The 23253-nt window shown below is 40.0% G+C and overlaps 2 protein-coding genes across 2 annotated transcripts; both read left to right on the forward strand.

The window, feature by feature from the left end:
- The first annotated feature begins 8130 nt into the window (after nt 1–8130).
- LOC148098897 (extracellular calcium-sensing receptor-like) lies at nt 8131–11274 on the forward strand. Its single transcript, XM_087851649.1, has 6 exons — nt 8131–8219; nt 8355–8640; nt 8751–9323; nt 9679–9801; nt 10022–10145; nt 10376–11274. The coding sequence occupies exons 1-6, from the start codon at nt 8131–8133 to the stop codon at nt 11272–11274; spliced, it is 2094 nt and encodes a 697-aa protein (XP_087707775.1).
- Nucleotides 11275–21279: 10005 nt separating this feature from the next.
- Nucleotides 21280–23252, forward strand: LOC102777569 (extracellular calcium-sensing receptor-like). Its single transcript, XM_087851650.1, is given in 6 exon segments — nt 21280–21368; nt 21508–21793; nt 21895–22418; nt 22506–22655; nt 22765–23029; nt 23175–23252. Coding segments are annotated over 6 exon segments (1392 nt in total).
- Nucleotide 23253: the final 1 nt, after the last annotated feature.

Genomic DNA, 23253 nt, shown 5'->3' on the forward strand with positions numbered 1-23253 from the left:
CTGGCTAGGCTTTGGCATTTTTCCAGTCCTTCTACTTCATAAAACGTAACAAATAACAGGGTTTACCCACTGATTTATACCCCCACATTTAGCGGTGTTCCTTATCAATATTTTACAACCGTTTTAATATAGTTTTACCGGTTACAAACCTGCAAAACAGGGAAATGATGAGACAGAGACGACTGGTGAAGTTTCTCTTTGCCTCGCTTCTGCCATATTGGAGAGGAGGACCTATGACCTCGCTATTCTGTCTCACTGAGCAATGCGCCACCCGGAGGCTGGGGGTGCAGCTACCTCATTACACATAGTTCACTTCGGTGACAAATCTCTCATTTTTTATAACAAGTACTACTTCTAATGGGATCACACATTAGTGTGTCACATCTGCAATAGTCGGCCTCATAACTGATGGGGACAAGGAATACAGAGAACTGACCCAAGGCTTTGTGGACGGGTGCCAGCAGAACTACCTCCAGATCAACACTAATAAAACCAAGGAGCTGGTACCTGCTGTGGAGACTCAGGTCTTTTGAAGTTTAGGGCCCAATCCTGAAGACCTTCTATGACTCTGTGGTGGTCTCAGCCATCTTTTATGGTGTGGTCTGCTGGGGTGGCAACATCTCTGCCGGGGACAGGTAGAGACTGAACAACTCTGTTCTGGGATGCCCTTTGGACCCAGTGGAGGTGGTGAGTGACAGGAGAATGGTGGCTAAGCTGTCATCCCTGTTGGACAACATCTCCCACCCCATGCAGGAGACTCTGACAGCACTGAGCAGCTCCTTCAGTGGCAGGCTGTGGCACCTACGATGTGGGATGGAGAGATTTCGCAGGTCTTTCCTCCCCACTGTTGTCAGACTTCACAACAAAGACTTCAACTGATCAAACACACACATCCACACATGTGCAATAAGACAAAGTGCAATACTCTTTTTCTAAGTTGTATTTTTTTACTCAGTTATATATAGCGTTTGTATACTATTTTTATCCTATTGTATGTATTATTTTATTTTATTTTATTGCATATAGTATTTTATTTTATTCTATTCTATTCTGTACAGTTGTGTACAGTATCTAATTCTTATTCTGTATTCGAGTGTTCTCTAATTTTTGCTATATGACTTCGCACTGTCCACTTTCTGCTGTAACAAAACAAATTTCCCACGTGTGGAACGAATAAAGGTTATCTTATCTAAGGTGCACTGTCGATGAACGGGTCTGTTTTCATACATAAGGCGCACTGGATTATAAGGCGCATTAAGCAAAACAAAACAGTCAGATAAGTCAAACTTTAGCCAACTCAACCTCATATTGAGGATGGATTATCTCAGTTGTTCACCTGACTGAAGTTTGGTCTGTTTACACATCCTGCCATGCGATAGCATTAGTCCCTAACCATCGGGAACCCTCATGTTAACTTTTATCAAGTGGAAAAAAGTTAGCATTCATCCTCCAGCTTCACTGTTTTTATGTTATTCTGTTTTCTTGGATGCCTGGACATTAAACTTAATTGTTACACCTGGTAAAGCAGCACCGCTGATCATTTTATTACAGATGAACAAATTTAGACTGTTTTTAACTCTCAGTGATGATGCAGTGCTCTTTGACTTTGGGACCTAAAGTAGACGGAGTTTTGGACCCAGATTACTCTGCTAGTCTCCTGACAATGAAGTCCAGCTGATGGCTTGGCAGGCGCCGGCCGTGGACGTGGCTTGGCAGGACCAGACGAGGCCGGTGGCTGGACGGGCTCCTCGGGCCCTCTAGCGGATGTGGCGTGGGGCTGGACGGGCTCCTTGGGCCCTCCAGCGGACGAGGCGTGGGGCTGGACGGGCTCCTCGGGCCCTCCAGCGGACGTGGCGTGGGGCTGGACGGGCTCCTCGGGCCCTCCAGCGGACGTGGCGTCGGGCTGGACATGCTCCGCGAGCCCTCCAGTGGACGTGCCGTGGGGCTGGACAGGCTCCTTGGGCCCTCCAGCGGACGTGGTGCGGGGCTGGACGGGCTCCTCGGGCCCTCCAGCGGACGTGGCGTGGGCCGTATTTTCCGCCTTATAGTGCGGAAAATACGGTACTTCTATTTGTAATTCTAGCTCTTTGAACCAGGAAATGTTGAACAGGTCTTCCCAACCCCTTTGGGTGGAGCTCGGCACTTTTCCACTGACTGGCTGGATCACCTGTGTCTTATCAACCTCATTGCATCCAATATAAATGGACTAGCTCTTCCATCCAGTCTCTGCCGGGTTATCTGCCTCTCAAGAGTGATAACCAGGCTCAGTTTAGTTGCTTCCATGTCTTCCAATGTTCTCTCTACCCGTTTTCCCAGCGCTCATTCCTCCTTTGGCTGCAAGAATTGCTTCTTGTTCCTTATCTCCTCTCCTGCTATACCTGGTCGTCTCCCTTAATATTCATAAGATACTCACCTTAATAACTTATCTGGCTTCTCATCCTCCAACTCTCCCTATTACGTGATAACACCAACCAGAGGACCTACTTGCTCCCTTTTAGGATTTTCCTCTGAAAGACAACAAGCTTAATGGCTCAATCCTCTCTTTGTGCACAAATTTCCTGCGCAGAAGTCATGGTCCTGAACATGACAGCCTGTGTTTGGAATTTTGTTTTTCTTTAATATACTGAGCTTGAGATTTTTTGTGTTGCTCATTGTAGTTGTATTTATTTATTTAGTTTTCCATATTTTTCTACATCATTGTTGTGCATTTTACTTATTTTAGTGGCATTTTCATTGTTGAGCACTTTGTGCAGCAATGGACTGTTGGTAATGTGATATATAAATATACTTGAATTTGACATTAATCGTAAAGAATTTTGGAGACTTGAGAATATGATGTAATTTTGCATTCATTTCTGGGCCATCATTTTTCCATATAGAAACCATAGAGGAGCAAGAATTAGCATCCAGTTTTTCTTACAGAGAAAAGTTAGCTGTGAAAACTTGCCTTGTACAACACAACAACGACTTTCCAGTTATGACAATATTATTCCATACATCATACTACATGGAACACAAAAATGTAAATTTAATGCTAAAATAGATATTTCATCATCACTTAGAACTCTCAGTAAAACTTTATGAGTCTAAAGACTTTTCTTTCAGGAAGATCCATGATGAACATGTTTGATGATTCATTCATAATCCTATTGAACATTGGTTTATAGTTGTGTCTATTTTGATTGTGTCATAGATATATTTCTTTCTGTACATTTTACTTTGTGTTGGGTGCATACAAAAATGCACAGTAAATACAGACCAAAGTGAATAGCCAGAAAGCAAGAACCCAGTTTAGTGTAACTGCAAGGGTAGCTACAAGAAAAAGAGTTAAAGCAAAATGAAATTAGACGAGCTGAGTAACAATTTTCAGGGTGTTTAGAGTCAACCAGGACTATACCAAAGAAAAGATGGCAAATTGGCAGGACCATTTTTGCGCACCAGCAAAACTCTAATCCTTTCACCCCCACCCCCCAGAACCCCTCTTTTTGGGCTGGAAGTGCTCTGCAAGGGAGAGAAAGAAAAGACAGATCTAGAGAAGCTAGGGAGGTTGAAGAGTGGAGTGTAATGCAATTTAACTGTTTAACTATTAAAAAAGCAGATGCAAGAAGAATAATTCATCATTTAAAGCTAGATTAATCTACTCTGTAAAAATAATATTGTAGAATTTACTGTGAATTACTGGCAGCTGTCGTTGCCAGAATTTCACCTTGAAAAATAAATTGTAAATGTAGAACACAAAACGGTATCCTATTTTGGTAACCTTAAATTTCACAGTAAATAATAATATTTTTTTTTTTTACATTGAATGACTGAATTTAAACATAAATTCATGTGAAAACAACAGACATTCCTTTAACCTGATTACAGTCTTACTTTGTTAAATATAGTGAAACTGTATCATACCTAAAAAGTTGAATATTGCGGTAAAATACTGGCAGCCAGAATTTCACCGTGGAAAATATAGTGATAATGTAGAATACATAATGGTATACTTGTTGATAAATGTAAAATTCACAGTGAACTTTGGTTTTTGTACAATTATTACATTGAAATAAAAAAAACTAATATGAAGTAAACCAGTTAAAATACATTTTTAATAAGCTTGTTTACCGTCTCCTATTGACAAAGCACAGAAGAGCTGTATAATACAAAACATGCCTTTTTATTCAAAAGTTTATATTTACACTAAATTATTGGCAGCTGTTGCAGCCAGAATGTTGTCTAAAAAAATTAAGGTCCAACTAATGAGGTAATAAAAATAATAGGGCTAACTGGCATAAAACTTACATTCTTTGACTTTTTGTCATAATTTGCTAGAAACATTAATAAAAACCAGTAGAGACAATGATTAAATTAAACAGTTAACATCCATCCATCCATTCGCTTCTGCTTATCCTTTTTCAGGGTCGCGGCGCTGGAGCCTATCCCAGCTTTCATAGGGCGAGAGGCGGGGCACACCCTGGACAAGTCACCAGTCTGTCACAGGGCTAACACACAGGGACAGACAACCATTCGCACTCACATTTACACCTATGGGCAATTTGGATTAACCCTTTAAGACCTACCATAGAACCAAGTCTGCCAGAGCTTATATTATATTTTTACATGTTGTAGAGCCATTTTGGGGAGCATTTCAAGTTGCTATACATCAATACAACCATTAAAGCCTAAATGTTAATAATATGTATGCATTAAGTGCATAGTAATTACATAAATTGCAAAAAAGTGCAATAAACTACAAAAAAATTGAAAATCGTTTTTGTTTTTTTAACATATATTTCTAGTTAGAGAAATTTAAGAGGCTTATCCCTCAAAACTGTAAATACAAAAAAGTTGCACAAAATAGTTTCCCACCACAGGAAATTTATTTTGAGTGTCTTCATAGTTTTATTTTTGAAATACACCAGTTTTTATATACTGCAGGAAAAACGAAAATAAATATTATAGTGCAAATTTGCAAAAAAGCAGCATATGCATCAAAATAAACTATTTCCAGCAGTGCAATATGAGTCCTAAGAATCCCAGAAACGACACAGAAAGTCATAAAGTCAAACATAACTTTTAAAAACACCAGTATAGGCTCATGAAGCCTTGATGGTAAAAAACTACATTTCCGCAAAATGACGTCACTTCCGGTTTCGGGCAGGTCATGGCGGACATGCGATAGTTCGTGCTGATGGACATAGGAAGAGTTATGAACAGCTGATCGGATCAGCAAAATGTGTTTCTGGAATATTATGTTTTTGTTGCTGCAAGTGCTTTTTATGCAGTTTTTGCAAAGCTTTATGTGGACGGAAACTGTGACCGAGGACAAGCTGATGGCATAAGATGTAAGTACAACTCCTCTGGTTTCATATGCAAAAAAAATTATTGCTCTAGCTTATGTGGTTGCAGAGCTACCGGGATTTAAAAATAGTTACGCAAAACGGAGCGTGCTCGCTCCGACCGGCTTTAAAGGGTTAATCAATTAACCTATCCCCACAAACTGCATGTCCACAAAGAAAGACCCCAGCCTGATGGAGGAAATGAACTCAGGACCTTCTTGTTGTGCAGCAACAGTGCTAACCACCGTGCTGCCTTAAACAGTTAATATTTAATAATCAAATTAATCACTAAAAAGGCACTGATCTAATTAATATTAAACTTAATACAACCAAAAACAAATAAGTACATAATAAACAGTCAAACAAAAGTTAAAATACTTGATGCTTGCAGTGGTTAACAAAGTTCCTTTTTATCCAGACTTGATAGTAGAGGGCTTTCAAAACAGTCTCTGATGGTGTCTGAGGAACTGGAACAGGTTTGGGATTCAATGTGCTGGAGGACTTGCATGTTGTTCTTCAGATGCTCGGTGTAGATTAGCCTTCTTTCCTTGCAGTCTGAAAGCAAATACAAAGAACAATAAAGCAAACTGCCCATTTCAAAAGCAAATATACAATCTTACATCTAATAGAGCTGACACAATTAATCGTATAATGATTTACAATTGTGATGCATTGCAATGCGGAAAAAAAACCCCATTCTTAATCCATTCAGAAGAAACTTATCGATTATTAAATACAGTCCCAATCAAAAGTTTAAGACCACTTGACAAATGGCAAAAAATCATCTTTTGCATATATATATATATATATATATATATAGAGAGAGAGAGAGAGAGAGAGAGAGTATACAGGAACATCTGTGCCGAGTATAACCTGGAAGTCCCAAGGTCAAAATGGGAGATGCCCCCAAGGGTGATGGAGAATGACCGAGCTAAGATCCTGTGGGAATCCAGATACAGACGGACAAAATGGTGGTGGCTAACCAACCGGACATAGTGGTGGTAGACAAACAGAAGAAGACGGCCGTAGTGATCGATGTAGCGGTTCCGAATGACAGCAACATCAGGAAGAAGGAACACGAGAAGCTCGAGAAATACCAAGGGCTCAGAGAAGAGCTCGAGAAGATGTGGAGGGTGAAGGTGACGGTGGTCCCAGTGGTAATCGAAGCACTAGGTGCGGTGACTCCCAAACTAGGCGAGTGGCTCCAGCAGATCCCGGGAACAACATTGGAGATCTCTGTCCAGAAGAGCGCAGTCCTAGGAACAGCTAAGATACTGCACAGGACCCTCAAGCTCCCAGGCCTCTGGTAGAGGATCCGAGCTTGAAGGATTGACCGCCCGCAGGGGCGAGTGGGGAATTTGTTTTTTCAGTGCGCCCCAGGGCAGCTGTGGCTACAATGTAGCTTGCCATCACCAGTGTGTAAATGTGTGTGTGAATGGGTGAATGACTGAATGTAGTGTGAAGCGCTTTGGGGTCCTTAGGGACCAGAAAAGCGCTATACAAATGCAGGCCATTTACCATTTTTACCACATATATATATATATATATATATATAGGTGACGGTTTAGACACGTGATGCATTGTCTCCCAAACGTGCAAGGACTTTAAGGAAACTGATTGTTACAGCTTTTATAATACATTAGTTGACTGCTCTTGACCTTGCAAACTACACCAATTTATTAACATTATTTCATTATTTTTTTGTATTTCATTTTGATCAATTAATTTTAATTTCAGCAGGTGGTATCACACTCAAACAGATTGAACATGGACTGAACAGTGGTAAATCCATGATTTAAACCTCCATACCACAAAATATTTTTGCTTCACGGTAAATAGCTGTGTTATATTTGGTGAGACTCTAGAACTTAAAAAAATACATATTTTTTTATTATTAGTAATTGTTTGTATGTACTGTTAACATATACTGAGCCTGAGCTTGTTAATATTAAAAACATTTCACCGTAATTTTCACGATAATTCTAACAATGTTTTGACATTTTGTTAAAATTAAAAGTACAGTATGTTTTAGGTAATTAATATACAGTTGTAAATTGTAAATTCAAATGAAAAAAGCAGGAAAGATTGTCATTCAGTCTTATTATGTAAATTGTAGGGTGATTAATTGTAAATAATGTTACAGATTTTCCCTGTTGTTTTCAAAGACAATGTGCCATATTACAGTACATTAATATATTTTCAACATATTAGCAGTGTAAAAATAAAAGCAAATCACAATTTTTCAATTTACAGAAATGTAATGTCCAAATTACAATCAATTACTCTTTTTGATTTAATGGTAATTTACCGTTGCTATTATACAGTTATTAACTGTAATTTTTATGTACATGTCTTACAGTGTACTTATAGGGGCAATAATTGTATTTACCCTGTCTGTGATCTTGAAAACTGAAAGACTATGGATAACGTATACATTATCTAGCTAAAGAGTTTTCTAAAGTCCCTTTCAAATTTCTTTATGATTAATGTGCATTGCAAAAGTAGTTTTAGACACTTTTCGATACAAGATAGTTTACTGACATTTAACAATACGTGTAGAGCATTAATTTCCTGATTCCACGTTTGGCAATCTAAGATCACTGAGCCCTTTGGGAAATTACAGCACATTGACTACATGTAATACTGTTGTTATAAGAACTGTGCTCTCATGCCTATATGGCAATGCAGTGCAAACATGCAAAGAGGTATCCTCCTATTTCTGTGTGTTCTCAGCACGAACACAGTATCTGGCTGTGAACTTTTTGGCAGGTTTGATATGCCTAGTTTGTTTAAGGAAGGTGACATAATGATCGGAGGAATCTTCCCAATTTTGATCAAACAGATGCTCAGCACCTCTACATTTGATAAGGAGCCACCTAAAGTGCAGTGTGAAGGGTATGATTTAACACAAATGGCTTTTTCATATGTCATGCATGTATGTTTATTTGTGTTTTAATTCTTGACATTGTACTTTATATACATGTGAAGCAGTAGCTGGGTTACTTTGATCAATCACTAAAATGTCTTTAGGTTTGACCTGCGAATTTATCGATGGACACAGGCAATGTTATTTGCCATTGAAGAAATCAACAACGATCCTGCTCTGCTTCCAAACATATCTCTTGGATATAGGATACTTAACTCTTGCGCATCTCCTACAAATGCTTTACGTGCTGCTCTAACACTGGCTAGTGGAGCAGAGGAGGCAAGTGCGACTTCTCATTGCCCTCCAGCTATATCTGCCCTCATTGCAGAGTCTGGATCATCTCAGTCAATAGCTGTGGCTGGAATTCTTGGACCATTTCATATGCCAATAGTAAGAGATAAAGTTGTATGTTTTATGATGCTAAGTGATATTGGATTTTATGGCATTGTATGATGTAGCATTACATGTACACTCTTTCTGTGTTCTATTCTCTTTTATAGATCAGCTACTTCTCAACGTGTGCTTGTCTGAGTGACAGAACTAAATATCCTACATTTTTTAGAACAATCCCCAGCGACTATTTCCAGGCAAAAGCTTTGGCTGCACTGGTCAAACATTTTGGATGGCAGTGGATTGGAGCCATACAGTCAGACAATGATTATGGACGTAATGGAATTCTTGCTTTTAAGGAGGAGGTTGAAAAGTTTGGGGTTTGTGTCGCTTTTGTTGCATCAGTTCTACGCACGTACACAAGAGATGAATTTCTAGAAGTTGTGGAAATAATTAAACAGTCGTCTGTCAAAGTAATTTTAGCTTTTTCTGTTGATGGTGACTTTTATCCTTTGATGCAAGAGATTGTGAACCAGAACATTACAGGAATTCAGTGGATTTCTTGTGTGGCTTGGATAACATCATCTCGACCCTCCACGCCTGAAATGTATAGATCCTTTGGCGGAACAGTGGGATTTGTAATGCAGAAGATGGCTATTCCTAAGCTTAATCACTTTCTTACAAGTATTAGTCCTTATACAGATCCCAATGCACCTTTCGTGAGGGATTTCTGGGAGATTATGGTGGGCTGCACACCTGTTTTGCCAGGGGTACATGCAGCTACTGAGGACACAACGAAAAGATGTACAGGCAATGAAACATTAATGAATTCCGAGGATGATTTCTTCAATGTCACAGAGCTCAGAGTGACCTATAATGTGTATAAAGCGGTTTATGCTATTGCACATGCTCTGCATCAGCTGGTATTTTGCCAACCAGTTGGAGCACAAACAGTAAAGCGATGTTTAAACCTGACAGATATTCAACCCAAGGAGGTGAGAAATAGTGCAGCTGAAAGCTTCAATCGTTGAAATTGTTTAAACAAAACCAATAATTGAATATTTATATGTATCTAATGCATTATCTTTTCCTCTGTAGGTCAGTAAAAAATTACAAAGGGTGAATTTCACAAATCAGTTTGGTGATGAGGTGTTTTTTGATGAGAATGGCGATCCTCCTGCTTCTTATGATGTTATTAACTGGCAGTTGATAAATGGAAAAGTGCAACATGTGACACTTGGTCATTTGACATTTGCTGCAAATGGTGATTACAAGCTCAGCATCGAGGAGGAAAAGATAGTGTGGAGGACAGGAAAAACAGTAATCATGATGTCTCTCTATTTTTACATGCAGTACACTTTTAGCATCTCATCCTTTAGTATTCTCTTGTTAACACATAATCATTTACCTCTACAATACTTAAATATTTCTTTTGTCACAGGTCCCCACATCAGTGTGTTCTAATGTTTGCCCAGTTGGTACCAGAAAAGCTCAAATTCAGGGAAAACCTATATGTTGTTTTGACTGTGTACCCTGTGCTGATGGAACTATAGCCAACTCAACAGGTAGACAAGGGATCAATAACAAGAGTGCATGTGCCATATTAAGTCAAAAGTGTACAATTTAACATGCTTGTTTAGTGTCTACATATAACTAATATTTAAAATATTGTCTTACTGCATGATATGATTTTATTTTAATTTATTACAATTCCAAGTACAATTTTATATTCTATTAAAATGTTATCTACATACATACATCACTTACCCTTTCTGTTTATCCTCAATAGGTTCAGCAGACTGCACACCTTGTCCAAAGGAATACTGGTCCAATGAGAGAAAAGATGAGTGCATCCCTAGAATAATTGAGTTCCTGAAATATCATGAGCCCATGGGAATAGCTCTAACACTTGTATCCCTGTTAGGGGCCTCTCTCTCCTTGGCGACAATGGTGGTTTTTATCAACTACAGAGAAACTCCTGTGATAAAAGCCAGCAACTTTGAGCTGAGCTCTCTCTTATTATTCTCTCTTTTTCTGTGCTTTCTCTGTCCTCTCACTTTCCTTGGTCGGCCAACAGTCTGGACATGCATGCTGCGCCACACCGCTTTTGGTGTGACATTTGCCCTTTGCATTTCCTGTGTCTTGGGAAAAACCATTGTTGTTGTCACAGCCTTCAAAGCCACATTTCCTGGCAAGAACATTGCTGGAAAGTTTGGTCATGCACAACAAAGACTCATCATTTGCTCCTGCACTTTGATTCAACTAATAACATGTGTGCTGTGGCTGACTTTAAACCCACCTTACCCACATATGTTGTTCACATACAGCAATAGGATGATTGTTCTTGAATGTAATACAGGTTCTCAGGCTGCTTTTTATGCAGTGTTGGGATACATAGGTGTCCTTGCAATCATTTGTTTGATCCTGGCATTTATGGCAAGAAAACTTCCTGATAATTTCAATGAAGCCAAATTGATCACATTCAGCCTGCTGATATTCTGTGCTGTGTGGATTACCTTCATCCCAGCATACATCAGCTCTCCTGGAAAGTTCACTGTAGCTGTAGAAATATTTGCAATTTTGTCCTCAGCATTTGGCTTATTAATTTGCATTTTTGCACCCAAGTGTTACATAATATTTCTTAAGCCAGAAAATAATACCAAAAAACATGTTATGGGAAAAATTATAAACTAAAAAAAAACAAAAAACAAAAACCAATTAAATTAGTTTGCCATTTTTGTGTTTACATTATGTATTATTACATTAGTAGACATTACGAGTCACTTAAAATTCTGTGACACATTAAATAACAGAGTTTTGGAAAAATACATACTTATATGTAATTTTTGACTGATAAAGGATTTATAATTAACTTTTGCAGCACGGTGGCATGGTGGTCAGTACTTCTCCCGCATAGCAAGAAGGTCGTCCATCAGGCTGGGGTCTTTCTGTGTGGGGTTTGTATGTTCTCCCCATGTTTGCATGGGTTCCCTCCGGGTACTCCGGCTTCCTCCCACCGTCCAAAGACATTCAGCTTGTAGGGATAGGTTAATTGATTAATCCAAATTGCCCATAGGTGTGAATGCGCGAGTGAATGTGAGCACGAATGGTTGTCTGTCTCTGTGTGTTAGCCCTGCAACAGACTGGCGACCTGTCCAGGGTGTACCCCGCCTCTTGCCCTATGACAGCTGCGATAGGCTCCAGCACCCTCCGCGACCCTGAAAAGGATAAGCGGAAGCAAATGGATGCATGGATTATAGTACACTGCAAGATATGTTCTATGCTGCTGAAAGAAATGGATGTATGTGAGTAAATATATTTAAATTTTGTCTATCTAATCATTGACACGCACACACATGCAAAACAATATAAGAAAAAAACGAAAACTCTTGCCTCCTTATCACTCTATAACAACATTATAGGTAAGAGACAGTAAATTCCTTTGAATCATGTTTTCCATGCAGTACACTGAGTGCTATTCATAAATGGGAGGGAGATTTTAATAATCATGTTAATAATCCTCTGAGGAGGATTGGAAAGGAGCCATTAAGATAGCTAGATCTACTTTTGCTTGTAACCACTTGTGAAACCCAATACAAAATCTAACCCTACCTATATATAGCTCCTAATGTTTTGCATAAGATTACACCTCATCTTTCCCCTTTTTGTACCAAATGTCCAAAAGAAACTGGTACCCTCTTCCATTACTTCTGAAAATGTAAACTAATCAAAAGATTTTTGAGATCCATATCTCAAGGATTAAGCAATATTTTTAAGAATTAGATCTAAAGGGACTCAATCTTTATGAACCTATTTGCAGCGCAAAGTATTAGATAAAATATTGTTGCTGGCTTGGAAATGTATTCTAATTAACTGGGTCAAGGATAAACGTCCCACTGTTAATTTGTGGTACAGGGAATTGTTTAGAGTTATTTCTCATGAAAGAGTTGCTGCTATCTTAGGAAAAAATGAGAATTTGTTACTCAATGTTTGGTCTCCTTTTCTTATCTAGTTACCAACTGATTTGTCCTAACTGTTGAGAGGGGCCAGTTGTCTTTAGGGTGCCTCCAGGTAATTAGGAAGTGAGGATGGGAGTTCACTTTTCTATCTTCTTTTTTTAAAAATCTGCAGGTGACTAGACAGTAATTTTTTTTTTTTTTTTTTTTTGGGGGGGGGGGGGGGGGGGGGGGGGTTCCTAAGTTTTTTTCCTTTCTCTCCACTTTTCACCACATGTGTAGTTGCAAATAGCTTTAAAGATGACTGCTGTTTGGCAGTGTGTTTGCATTTATATGTAATGTAGTGGCCCATTATTGGCAATGACATAGTGCTTTGTACCATCTAGATTTAATACCTATATAGTAAATTATGAATAATTTCAGGTATGTTGAAAAGAACACATAAATAAATGTTGTGCAAATAGTTTCTTTATATAAATGTATATAAATAGTAGTTTTAAATAAAATCATCTGAAATGTTCATGTTGTGGAGGTATGTAAGGATGACACAAGAGATCCCAATATTTTACTCCAACTTTAATCTCGGTGGAACTGGTAAACCAAACAGAGGTTTAGACGGGTTAATGCTCAGGCCATGTGCTGCCAAGCACTGAAAAACCTGAAGCAGGTGGGACATGTGCTATTCCTCCAAGCTGTTGGCCACCAGGATATAATCTAGATATACAAAATGAAGGACAGCCCGTGCAATACAGAGTCAATCAAACGCTGGAATGTTTGGGCTGCACCCTTCATGCCGAAGGGCATGCGCAGAAACTCAAAAAGGCCAAAATCCTCAACGTGCACAAGATCCTGATACCTGATATCCCTGTAGTAAATCAATCATAGAAAAAATCAGGGTCACCGCGAGATGGGTGGAAAAATCCTGAATGTGGGAAATGGGATAACGATTGTTTTCCGTGACGTTATTTAGATCTTGTCCGTGGTGCCCAAACCATCAGATTTGTGTACCATGTGTAATGGGGAAGTCCAGGGACTATTCGAATGCTCCACAATGACCAGGTGCTCCATAGTCGCAAACTCCTCCCGAGCGACAGATTGTTTAGTGGGGTCAAGGTGACGCGTGCGTGTGCAATCACTGGATGCCCGACTGTAGTGATATAATGCTCCGCCCTGTGCTGAATCACAGTGTTTGAGAAAGTAGGGACAGTTAGTGAGGGAAACTGAGAAAGCAAACATTAAAAATGTTTCCCAAAGCAACAAAATTAGCATGTACTATGGGCTTGGTACCCCAAGTAAAACAGGGTAGTGAAGAAAATGACTCAATTCTTGATAAGGAACAAGAATTGGATTCTTGTTCCTTATCTCCTCTCTTGCAATAGCTGGTCGTCTCTCTTAATATTCATTAGATACTCACCTCTATAACTTACCTGGTGGCTCATCCTCCAACTATCCCTACTACGTGATATCACAGACCAGTAGACATCCTTGTTCCCTTACAGGAATTTTTTTTCTGAAAGACAAGCATAATGGCTTAATCCTCTCTTTGTGCACAAATTTCCTGCGCAAAGTCTATCGAATTTTCAGGTTTCTCTTGATCTTCTAAATTTGTGAAATACCATTTCCTCTCCAGCTTACTGCTTTAAGCTATGTGTTTGAGAATTATACAAGGGAGTCAAGTACTTCTGATTCAGGAGCTACAGTAAAAAATAAGGCTGTTTTACATTGTGAGGAGGTAAAATTATTAACAAGATAATCGGCCTCTGTTGGCGTAGCGTTCAGGTAGCTGCTCTGCTCTGTGTTGGTACAGGGCATTGAAGATGATAACAGTGGGTGGATTAAATTCTTAAACTTAGTTACAGCACTTTCAGAAAGACATCTACTGTGATTAAATAATAATAATAATAATACATTTTATTTGAAAGTGGCTTTCAGAACACTCAAGAACACTGTACATGGTAGAATAATAAAAGCAACATAAAAGCAAGCAGTTTACACAATCATAAAAGCATAAGACATAAAACAAATTTAAAATAGCAGAGTGGAGAAGTTATGTGGGATAAGCTATTTTGAACAAGTGAGTTTTGAGTTGGGACTTAAATTGAATTGAATTGAATTGAAAGCCTTTATTGTCATTATACATGGTATAACGAAATTGGAAACAGCTCTATAAAAGTGCACACGTGCTTATAGCACATTATAAAAACTATACAATAATTTAACTATACACTTACTATAAATATAAATACACAGTACAGTGCTGACACAGAGACAGACAGGCAGAGAATTGATGATATTTCAGTGCAGATTGCTTTTGTGCAAGTTTGAGTTGAGTATGGTAATGGGTTTGGGGAATAAGCTAATAAGCAGACTCCCTGAGTCTGTTTGTTCTGGCCGTTATGGATCTATAGCACCTGCCAGAGGGCATGAGGTTGAAAAGATGGTAGCCAGGGTGGGTAGTGTCCTTTAAAATGTTTCTGGCCCTACTAAGACAATGGGAGTTGTAGACGACAGACAAGGAGGGCAGGGGGCAGCTGATGAGTTTTTGTGCTGTGTTTACCACCCTCTGCAGTCTCTTTCTGTCTGCCTCCGTGCAGCTAATTCAATTCAATTTCAATTCAATTTTATTTATATAGCGCCAAATCACAACAAAAGTCGCCTCAAGGCACTTCATAGATACAGAGAAAAACCCAACAAACATATGACCCCCTATGAGCAAGCTCTTTGGCGACAGTGGGAAGGAAAAACTCCCTTTTAACAGGAAGAAACCTCCAGGAGAACCAGGCTCAGGGAGGGGCAGCCATCTGCTGCGACCGGTTGGGGTGAGAGAAGGAAGAAAGGATAAAAGACATGCTGTGGAAGAGAGACAGAGGTTAATAGTAGCTATGATTCAATGCAGAGAGGTCTATTAACACATAGAGAGTGAGAAAGGTGACTGGAAAGGAAAAACTCAATGCATCATGGGAATCCCCGGCAGCCTACGTCTATTGCAGCATAACTAAGGGAGGACTCAGGGTCACCTGGTCCAGCCCTAACTATAGCAAAAAGGAAAGTTTTAAGCCTAATCTTGAAAGTAGAAATAGTGTCTGTCTCCCAAATCCAAACTGGAAGCTGGTTCCACAGAAGAGGGGCCTGAAAACTGAAGGCTCTCCCTCCCATTCTACTTTTAAATACTCTATGAACAACAAGTAGGCCTGCAGTGGGAGAGCGAAGTGCTCTAATAGGGTGATATGGTACTACAAGGTCATTAAGATAAGATGGGGCCTGATTATTTTAGACCTTGTATGTGAGGAGCAGGATTTTGAATTCAATTCTGGATTTAACAGGAAGCCAATGAAGGGAAGCCAAAACAGGAGAAATATGCTCTCTCTTTCTAGTCCCTGTCAGTACTCTTGCTGCAACATTTTGGATTAGCTGAAGGCTTTTCAGTGAGTTTTTCGGACATCCTGATAATAATGAATTGCAGTAGTCCAGCCTGGAAGTAATAAATGCATGAACTAGTTTTTCAGCGTCACTCTGAGACAAGATATTTCTAACTTTAGAGATGTTGCACAAATGGAAGAAAGCAGTCTTACATATTTTTTTAATATGTGCGTTGAAGGACATATCCTGGTCAAAAATGACTCCAAGGTTCCTCACAGCGTTACTGGAGGCCAAAGTAATGCCATCCAGAGTAAGAATCTGGTTAGATACCATACTTCTAAGATTTTCAGAGCCGAGTACAACAGCCTCAGTTTTATCTGAATTAAGGAGCAAAAAGTTAGCGTCCATCCAGGTCTTTATGTCTTTAAGACATTCCTGCAGGTTAACTAATTGGTGTGTGTTATCTGGCTTCATAGATAGATAGAGCTGGGTGTCATCTGCATAGCAGTGAAAAGTTATGCTATGTCTTCTGATGATGTTGACTAGGGGAAGTATGTATAATGTAAACAGAATTGGTCCTAGCACTGAACCCTGTGGAACTCCATAATTAACCTCAGTGTGTGAAGAGGACTCTCCATTTACATGCACAAAATGGAGTCTATTAGATAGATATGATACAAACCAGTGCAGCGCAGTACCTGTAATATCTACAGCATGTTCTAATCGCTCTAATAGGATATTATGGTCAACAGTATCGAATGCTGCACTAAGGTCTAGCAGGACAAGCACAGAGATGAGTCCACTGTCAGAGGCTATAAGAAGATCATTTGTAACCTTCACCAAAGCTGTTTCTGTGCTGTGATGAGCTCTGAAACCTGACTGAAACTTCAAATAAGCCATTCCTCTGCAGATGATCTGTTAGTTGTTTGACAACTACTCTTTCAAGGATTTTTGATATGAAAGGAAGGTTTGAGATTGGCACTATAATTAGTTAAGACTGCTGGGTCTAGAGATGCTTTTTAAGTAAAGGTTTAACTACAGCCAGCTTGAAGGCCTGTGGTACATAGCCGATTATTAGAGATAGGTTGATCATATTTAAGATCGAAGAATTAATTAATGGCAGGACTTCTTTGAGCAGTTTTGTAGGAATGGGGTCTAAAAGACACATTGATGGTTTGGAGGAAGTAATTATTTAAGTTAACTCAGAAAGATCAATTGGAGAAAAAGAGTCTAACTTAACATCAATGGTACTAAGAGTAGCTGTAGATAATATTACATCTGTGGGATGATTATTAAATTATTATTATTAAAAATTTTATTTGTGAAGAACTTCATGAAGTCATTACTAGTTAATGTTAAAGGAATGGTTGGAAAGAGTTCAAAAGAGTTGGTTCAAAAGAGCTCTGACTTTTTGTCAGCCTGGCTACAGTGCTGAAGAGAAACCTGGGGTTGTTCTTATTTTCTTCAATCAGTGACGAATAGTAAGATGTTCTGGCTTTGCGGAGGGCTTTCTTATAAAGCAGCAAACTATTTCTCCAGGCTAAATGATGATCCTCTAAATTTGTGACACGCCATTTTATCTCCAGCTTATGAGTCATCTGCTTTAGGGTATGTGTTTGAGAATTATACCACGGAGTCAGGTACTTCTGATTTGAGACCTTAGTTTTCACAGGAGCTACGTACGTAGTGAGAAGGTAAAATTATTAACAAGATAATCAACCTCTGTTGGGGTAGCGTTCAGATAGCTGCTCTGCTCTATGTTGGTACAGGGCATTGAAAATGATAACAGTGGGTGGATTATATTCTTAAACTTAGTTACAGCACTTTCAGAAAGACATCTACTGTGATAAAATCTACTCTCCACTGCTGTGTACTCAATTATTGTAAATGTAAATGTTATCAGGAAATGATCAGACAGGAGAGGGTTTTCAGGAAACACTGTTAAATGTTCAGTTTCTATGCCATATGTTAAAACAAGATCTAGAGTGTGATTAAAGTGGTGGGTGGGTTCTTTTACATTACATTTACATTACAATAATTATTTTACCTGAGCTGAGAACTAAATCAGATAAAAAGTCTGAGAAATCAGACAGAAACTCTGTGTAAGGCCCAGGTGGACGATAGACGATAACAAGTAAGACTGGTTTTACTGAGTTTTACAGCTGGGGTGGACAAGGCTAAGCATCAGGCTTTCACATTAATTAAAAGTCTGTCTTGGTCTTTCGTTAATTAATAGTTATTATTAATTATTATATTATGTCACTGCATAGGTCAGGCTCTCGATGGTGGATCTGTAGAAGGTCACCAGCACCGGGGTGTTTAGTTGCTCCTTCCTGAGTACCCTTAGGAAGTGTAGCCCCTGCTGGGCTTTCTTGACTAGGGCCGTGGTGTTAGCTGCCCAGGAGAGGTCTGCAGAGATGGGGACGCCAAGGAATTTGAAAGACTCCACTCGCTCTACACATTCTCCGTTGATGTGCAGGGGGGCAGGGGCAGTTCCGGTCTGCCTGAAGTCCAGGATGTGTTCCTTGGTCTTGGTGATGTTAAGTGTCAGGTTGTTTGATGCACACCATTCTCCCAGTCTCAGGACCTCATCTCCCCTTAAGCCACCTCATTTCCTCCTGTGATCAGCCCCATCACTGTTGTGTCATCAGCAAATTTGACAATGATGTTCTCTGGGCGGGCGGGACTGCGGTCTTATGTGTAGAGGGAGTAGAGTAGTGGGCTTAGTACAGTGTTAACATTCACACAGTCCGTGGTCGGATACACAGATGAGGTTAGTAAAGAAAAATTGTCCATATTACTCACCACAGCCAGCTGTTGGAAAGTCCAGGAATCCAGCTGTGGTGAGGAGTGCCGGCGGCACGAGCGTCGCTTCTTAGACGATGCCAGGGCCGGCGTGTCAGGCTGAGGATCCACCAGCTGGCCGGGCTGGAGAGCAGCCTGAGATGGAGAGTGGAGGTTGAGCGTGTTAATGAGAAAGTCCGCGACAATCGGGTAAAGCGTATCCAATACCCAGGGGACACAAGACAGCATCTCCTTCAGCCAATCTTCCACAGCGAGACGAAATTTATCCCCGTGCGCCCCCAGCCATAGGTCGCAGAGTCTATTAACTTTGTCCGTGACTTTCCTCCTAAGCCTCTCCTCGGAGTCCGCTGGGTCCATGTCTGGCGGGATTATTCTGGGGAAGTAGGGGAGGGAGGGCCCAAATGCTGGACTCTGTGTGCTTAGCAGTGCGTTTATTTACAGTGCAGTAAATATTCACATAAACCATCCCCATGAGTTTCCCTGACTCCTGTGCTGTGTCTTCCTTCCAGTCCGTGTCTTGTGCTTTCCGCTTCCGTGTGTCTGCACTGCTCGTGCTCGCAGCACTCGGGTTTTCCATGCTACTCCTGCAGGAAATGATAGAAGCGCCCGTCAAGACACTAAACTACTGCGGACATACACACACTGGACTTGACACTAAACAACACTGACATGGAGTCTCATGCAATAATCCCGCGTTGGTGGAGGCTTCACCACACCATTAAGTAGTTCCGTCCGCCCACGCTGATCCACTGCAGGTGTGTGGCATCCTCTTCGGTCGTGGCCAGCCATCCTCAGGCCTGACTGTGCCTGTAGCACATTTCAGTACATTGGCTACAGCCACAACCACACACACACCTCCCTATACATACACACATGGACAAACCCCCAGACAGTAGAACAGTGCACACACATCTTCACAAAACATAAAAAAAGGCCCACAACTGCTCATGGACCCTGGGTCGCTCAGACCCAGGTCCCTGACAGTTTGTACCATCTAGATTTCATACTAGATGGTACAAAACATTATGAATCATTTCAGGAATGTTGAAAAGAACATTAATAATAATTATTTGTTGTGCAAATAATTTCTTTATATAAATGCCATAATAATTTTAAATAAAATCATCTGATATGTTCATGTTGAGGAGGTATGTAAGGATGACACGAGAGATCCCAATATTTTACTCCAACTTTAATCTCGCTTTGAGGGGTCTCGAAAAACACTATATAAATGCAATCCATTATTATTATTATAAGTCAGTCAAACGCTGGAAGGTTTGGGCTGCACCCTTCAGACCGAAGGCCATGAGCAAAAACTTGAAAAGGCCAAAGTAATTACGGAGTAATTATGGCAATTTTGAGGACACCCTAAGTGCACACAAGAATCTTGTGATGCTGCTGTACAAAAACAATCACAGAAAAAATAGAGGTCCCCTCTATTGAGATCCCCACAAGGCCTCCACTGGCCATCAGATTTGGGCACCACGTTGATTGGGGAAGCCCAGTGACTATTCGGACACTCCAAAGTGCCCATGCTCCATAGTCGCTAACTCCTCCCGACAGCGAATCCAGCGAGGCAACCACAAGATGGCATTTCGTGTTGTTAGATGAAATGCCACGCTTCACATCTTAGAATAGAAGCGCCAGTTCCCATGGTCTGATCCCCAGTGGGTATATCGCCAAGTGGGGAAAAATGGTTGGACACATGAACAGGTTGATGGGGCATCTGTTTAAGACTATGCTTCCTCTTTACCGTCACCCAGCCAGCCTGTTTTCCTGGCTGCTTGGGATAGTCTGCTACAGGGGACAGGCTAGCTATGTGGTTTTCAAGGGTGCAAAGCCGAGTCTCCAATTCAGTGATCATGGCCTACAGAGCTAAAAATAGGTTACATTTATTCCAAGCACCATAATTGCTAGAGGCTGAGGAGTAACTAAACACCTGACACAATGAGCAGGAAAGTGCAGGAGGGACAGGTGAAGAGGCCATGCTGATTGTAAGGTGGCTACGAGCTAAAATAAGCTATTAAAACCCTAAAGACAAAAAAAAAAGAAAAGAAAAAAAAACCCCTAAAGACAGTGAGTGAATACTTTGACTATAAATTAGCAAGTGACTACAAGGAGAGTGTGCTTCGAATAAGGCACGTGAAGATTACTCCATGAAAAAATAAGTTATCTATAAGTGTTTTAACTAAACTGCTAGGCAGATAAGCTTCACAAAAACACCACTGAGTGTTAGAACAGAAGATGATACTCTACCGCACAAAGAGCGAACACCAAGTGACAGCGCCACGCAAAGGGGATCTTGAGTATATGACTATAGGTCATATGTAGAGCATTTCAATGTTGTCCTAAGCTTTCCAACCTGAGATCACTATGCCCTTTGGGAAATAATAGATCATCTGAGTTCATCCAATACTGTTGTTATAAGAACTGTGCTCTCATGCATATGTGGCAATAAAGTGCAAACATGCAAAGAGGTATCCTTCTTTTTCTCTGTGTTCTCAGCACGAACACAGTATCTGGCTGTGAACTGTTAGGCAGGTTTGATATGCCAAGTTTGTTTAAGGAAGGTGACATAATGATCGGAGGAATCTTCCCAATTTTCAACAAAGAAATAATCAGCACTTCTGCATTCGATAAGGAGCCACCTAAAGTGCAGTGTGAAGGGTATGATTTAACACAAGTGGCTTTTTCATTTGTCATGCATGTATGTTTATTTTTGTTTAAATTTATGTCATTGTACTTTATACGTGAAGCAGTAGCTTGGTTACTTTATGACTGTTATCAATCACTATAATGTTTTTAGGTTTGACTGGAGAGTTTTTCGATGGACCCAGGCAGTTATATTTACTATTGAAGAAATCAACAATGATCCTGCTCTCCTTCCAAACATATCTCTTGGCTATAGGATACTTAACTCTTGTGATTCTCCTACAAATGCTTTACGTGCTGCACTAACACTGGCTAGTGGAACAGAGGAGGCAGATGTGACTTCTCATTGCCCTCCAGCTGTAACTGCAGTCATAGCAGAGGCAGGATCAACTCAGTCAATAGCTGTGGCGGGAATTTTTGGAACATTCCATGTGCCAGTAGTAAGAGATACAATTATATGTTTTATGATGCTAAGTGATATTTGATGTTTTGGCATTGTATGCTGTTGCACACTGTTTCAGTGTAATTTTCTCTTCTATAGGTAAGTCACTTCTCAACGTGTGCTTGTCTGAGTGACAGAACTAAATATCCTACATTTTTTAGAACAATCCCCAGCGACTTCTACCTTGCAAAAGCTTTGGCTGCACTGGTCAAACATTTTGGATGGCAGTGGATTGGAGCCATACAGTCAGACAATGATTTTGGACGTAATGGAATTCTTGCTTTTAAGGAGAAAGTTGAAAAGTTTGGCGTTTGCATTGCTTTTGTTGCGTCAGTTCTACGCACGTACACAAGAGATAAATTTCTAGAAGTTGTGGAAATAATAAAACAGTCATCTGTCAAAGTAATTTTGGCTTTTGCTGCTGAGGGTGACTTTTATCCTTTGATGCAAGAGATTGTGAACCAGAACATTACAGGAATTCAGTGGATTTCTTGTGTGGCCTGGATAACAGCACCTCGACCCTCCACACCTGAAATCTACACAGCTTTTGGTGGAACTCTTGGATTTGTAATGCAGAAGATGGCTATTCCTAAACTAAAACAATTTCTTACAAGTATAAATCCATATACAGATCCACATGCACCTTTTATGAGGGATTTCTGGGAGAATATGGTGGGCTGCACACCTATTTTACCTGGAAATACAGGTACTGAGGCCACATTAAAAAGATGTACAGGCAATGAAACATTCATGAATTCCGAGCATGATTTCTTCGATGTCACAGAGCTCAGAGGAACCTATAATGTCTATAAAGCAGTTTATGCTATCGCACACGCCCTGCACCAGCTGGTATTTTGCAAACCCGTTGGAGAAAAACCTGTAAAGCTATGCTTAAATCTTTCAGAAATGCAGCACAAGGAGGTGTGAAATAGTGTGAAAAAATAAAAAAAACCCACAAAAATCCAGCATTTATATCATTATTGTATCTAATACATAATCTCTTCCTTTCTAGGTCAGTAAAAGCTTACAAAGGGTAAATTTCACAAATAACTTTGGTGCCGAGGTGTATTTTGATGAGAATGGTGATCCTCCTGCTAATTATGAAATTATTAACTGGCAGTTGATAAATGGAAAAGTGCATCATGTGACACTTGGTAATTTGACATTTGCTGCAAATGGTGATTACAAGCTCAGCATCGAGGAGGAAAAGATAGTGTGGAGGACAGGGAAAACAGTAATTCTCTCTTTTTTTAATACTGTAAACTTATAGTATCTCACCTTTTTATTCTTTTGTTAACACATAGTCTGCCATTGATACAATACTTAAATATTTCTTTTGTCACAGGTCCCCACATCAGTGTGTTCTAATGTTTGCCCAGTTGGAACCAGAAAAGCTCAAATTCAGGGAAAACCTATATGTTGTTTTGACTGTGTACCGTGTGCTGAGGGAACTATAGC

Source organism: Neolamprologus brichardi, chromosome 14, assembly GCF_056152115.1.
Source record: "Neolamprologus brichardi isolate AB-2024 chromosome 14, ASM5615211v1, whole genome shotgun sequence".
NCBI classification, from domain to species: Eukaryota; Metazoa; Chordata; class Actinopteri; order Cichliformes; family Cichlidae; genus Neolamprologus; species Neolamprologus brichardi.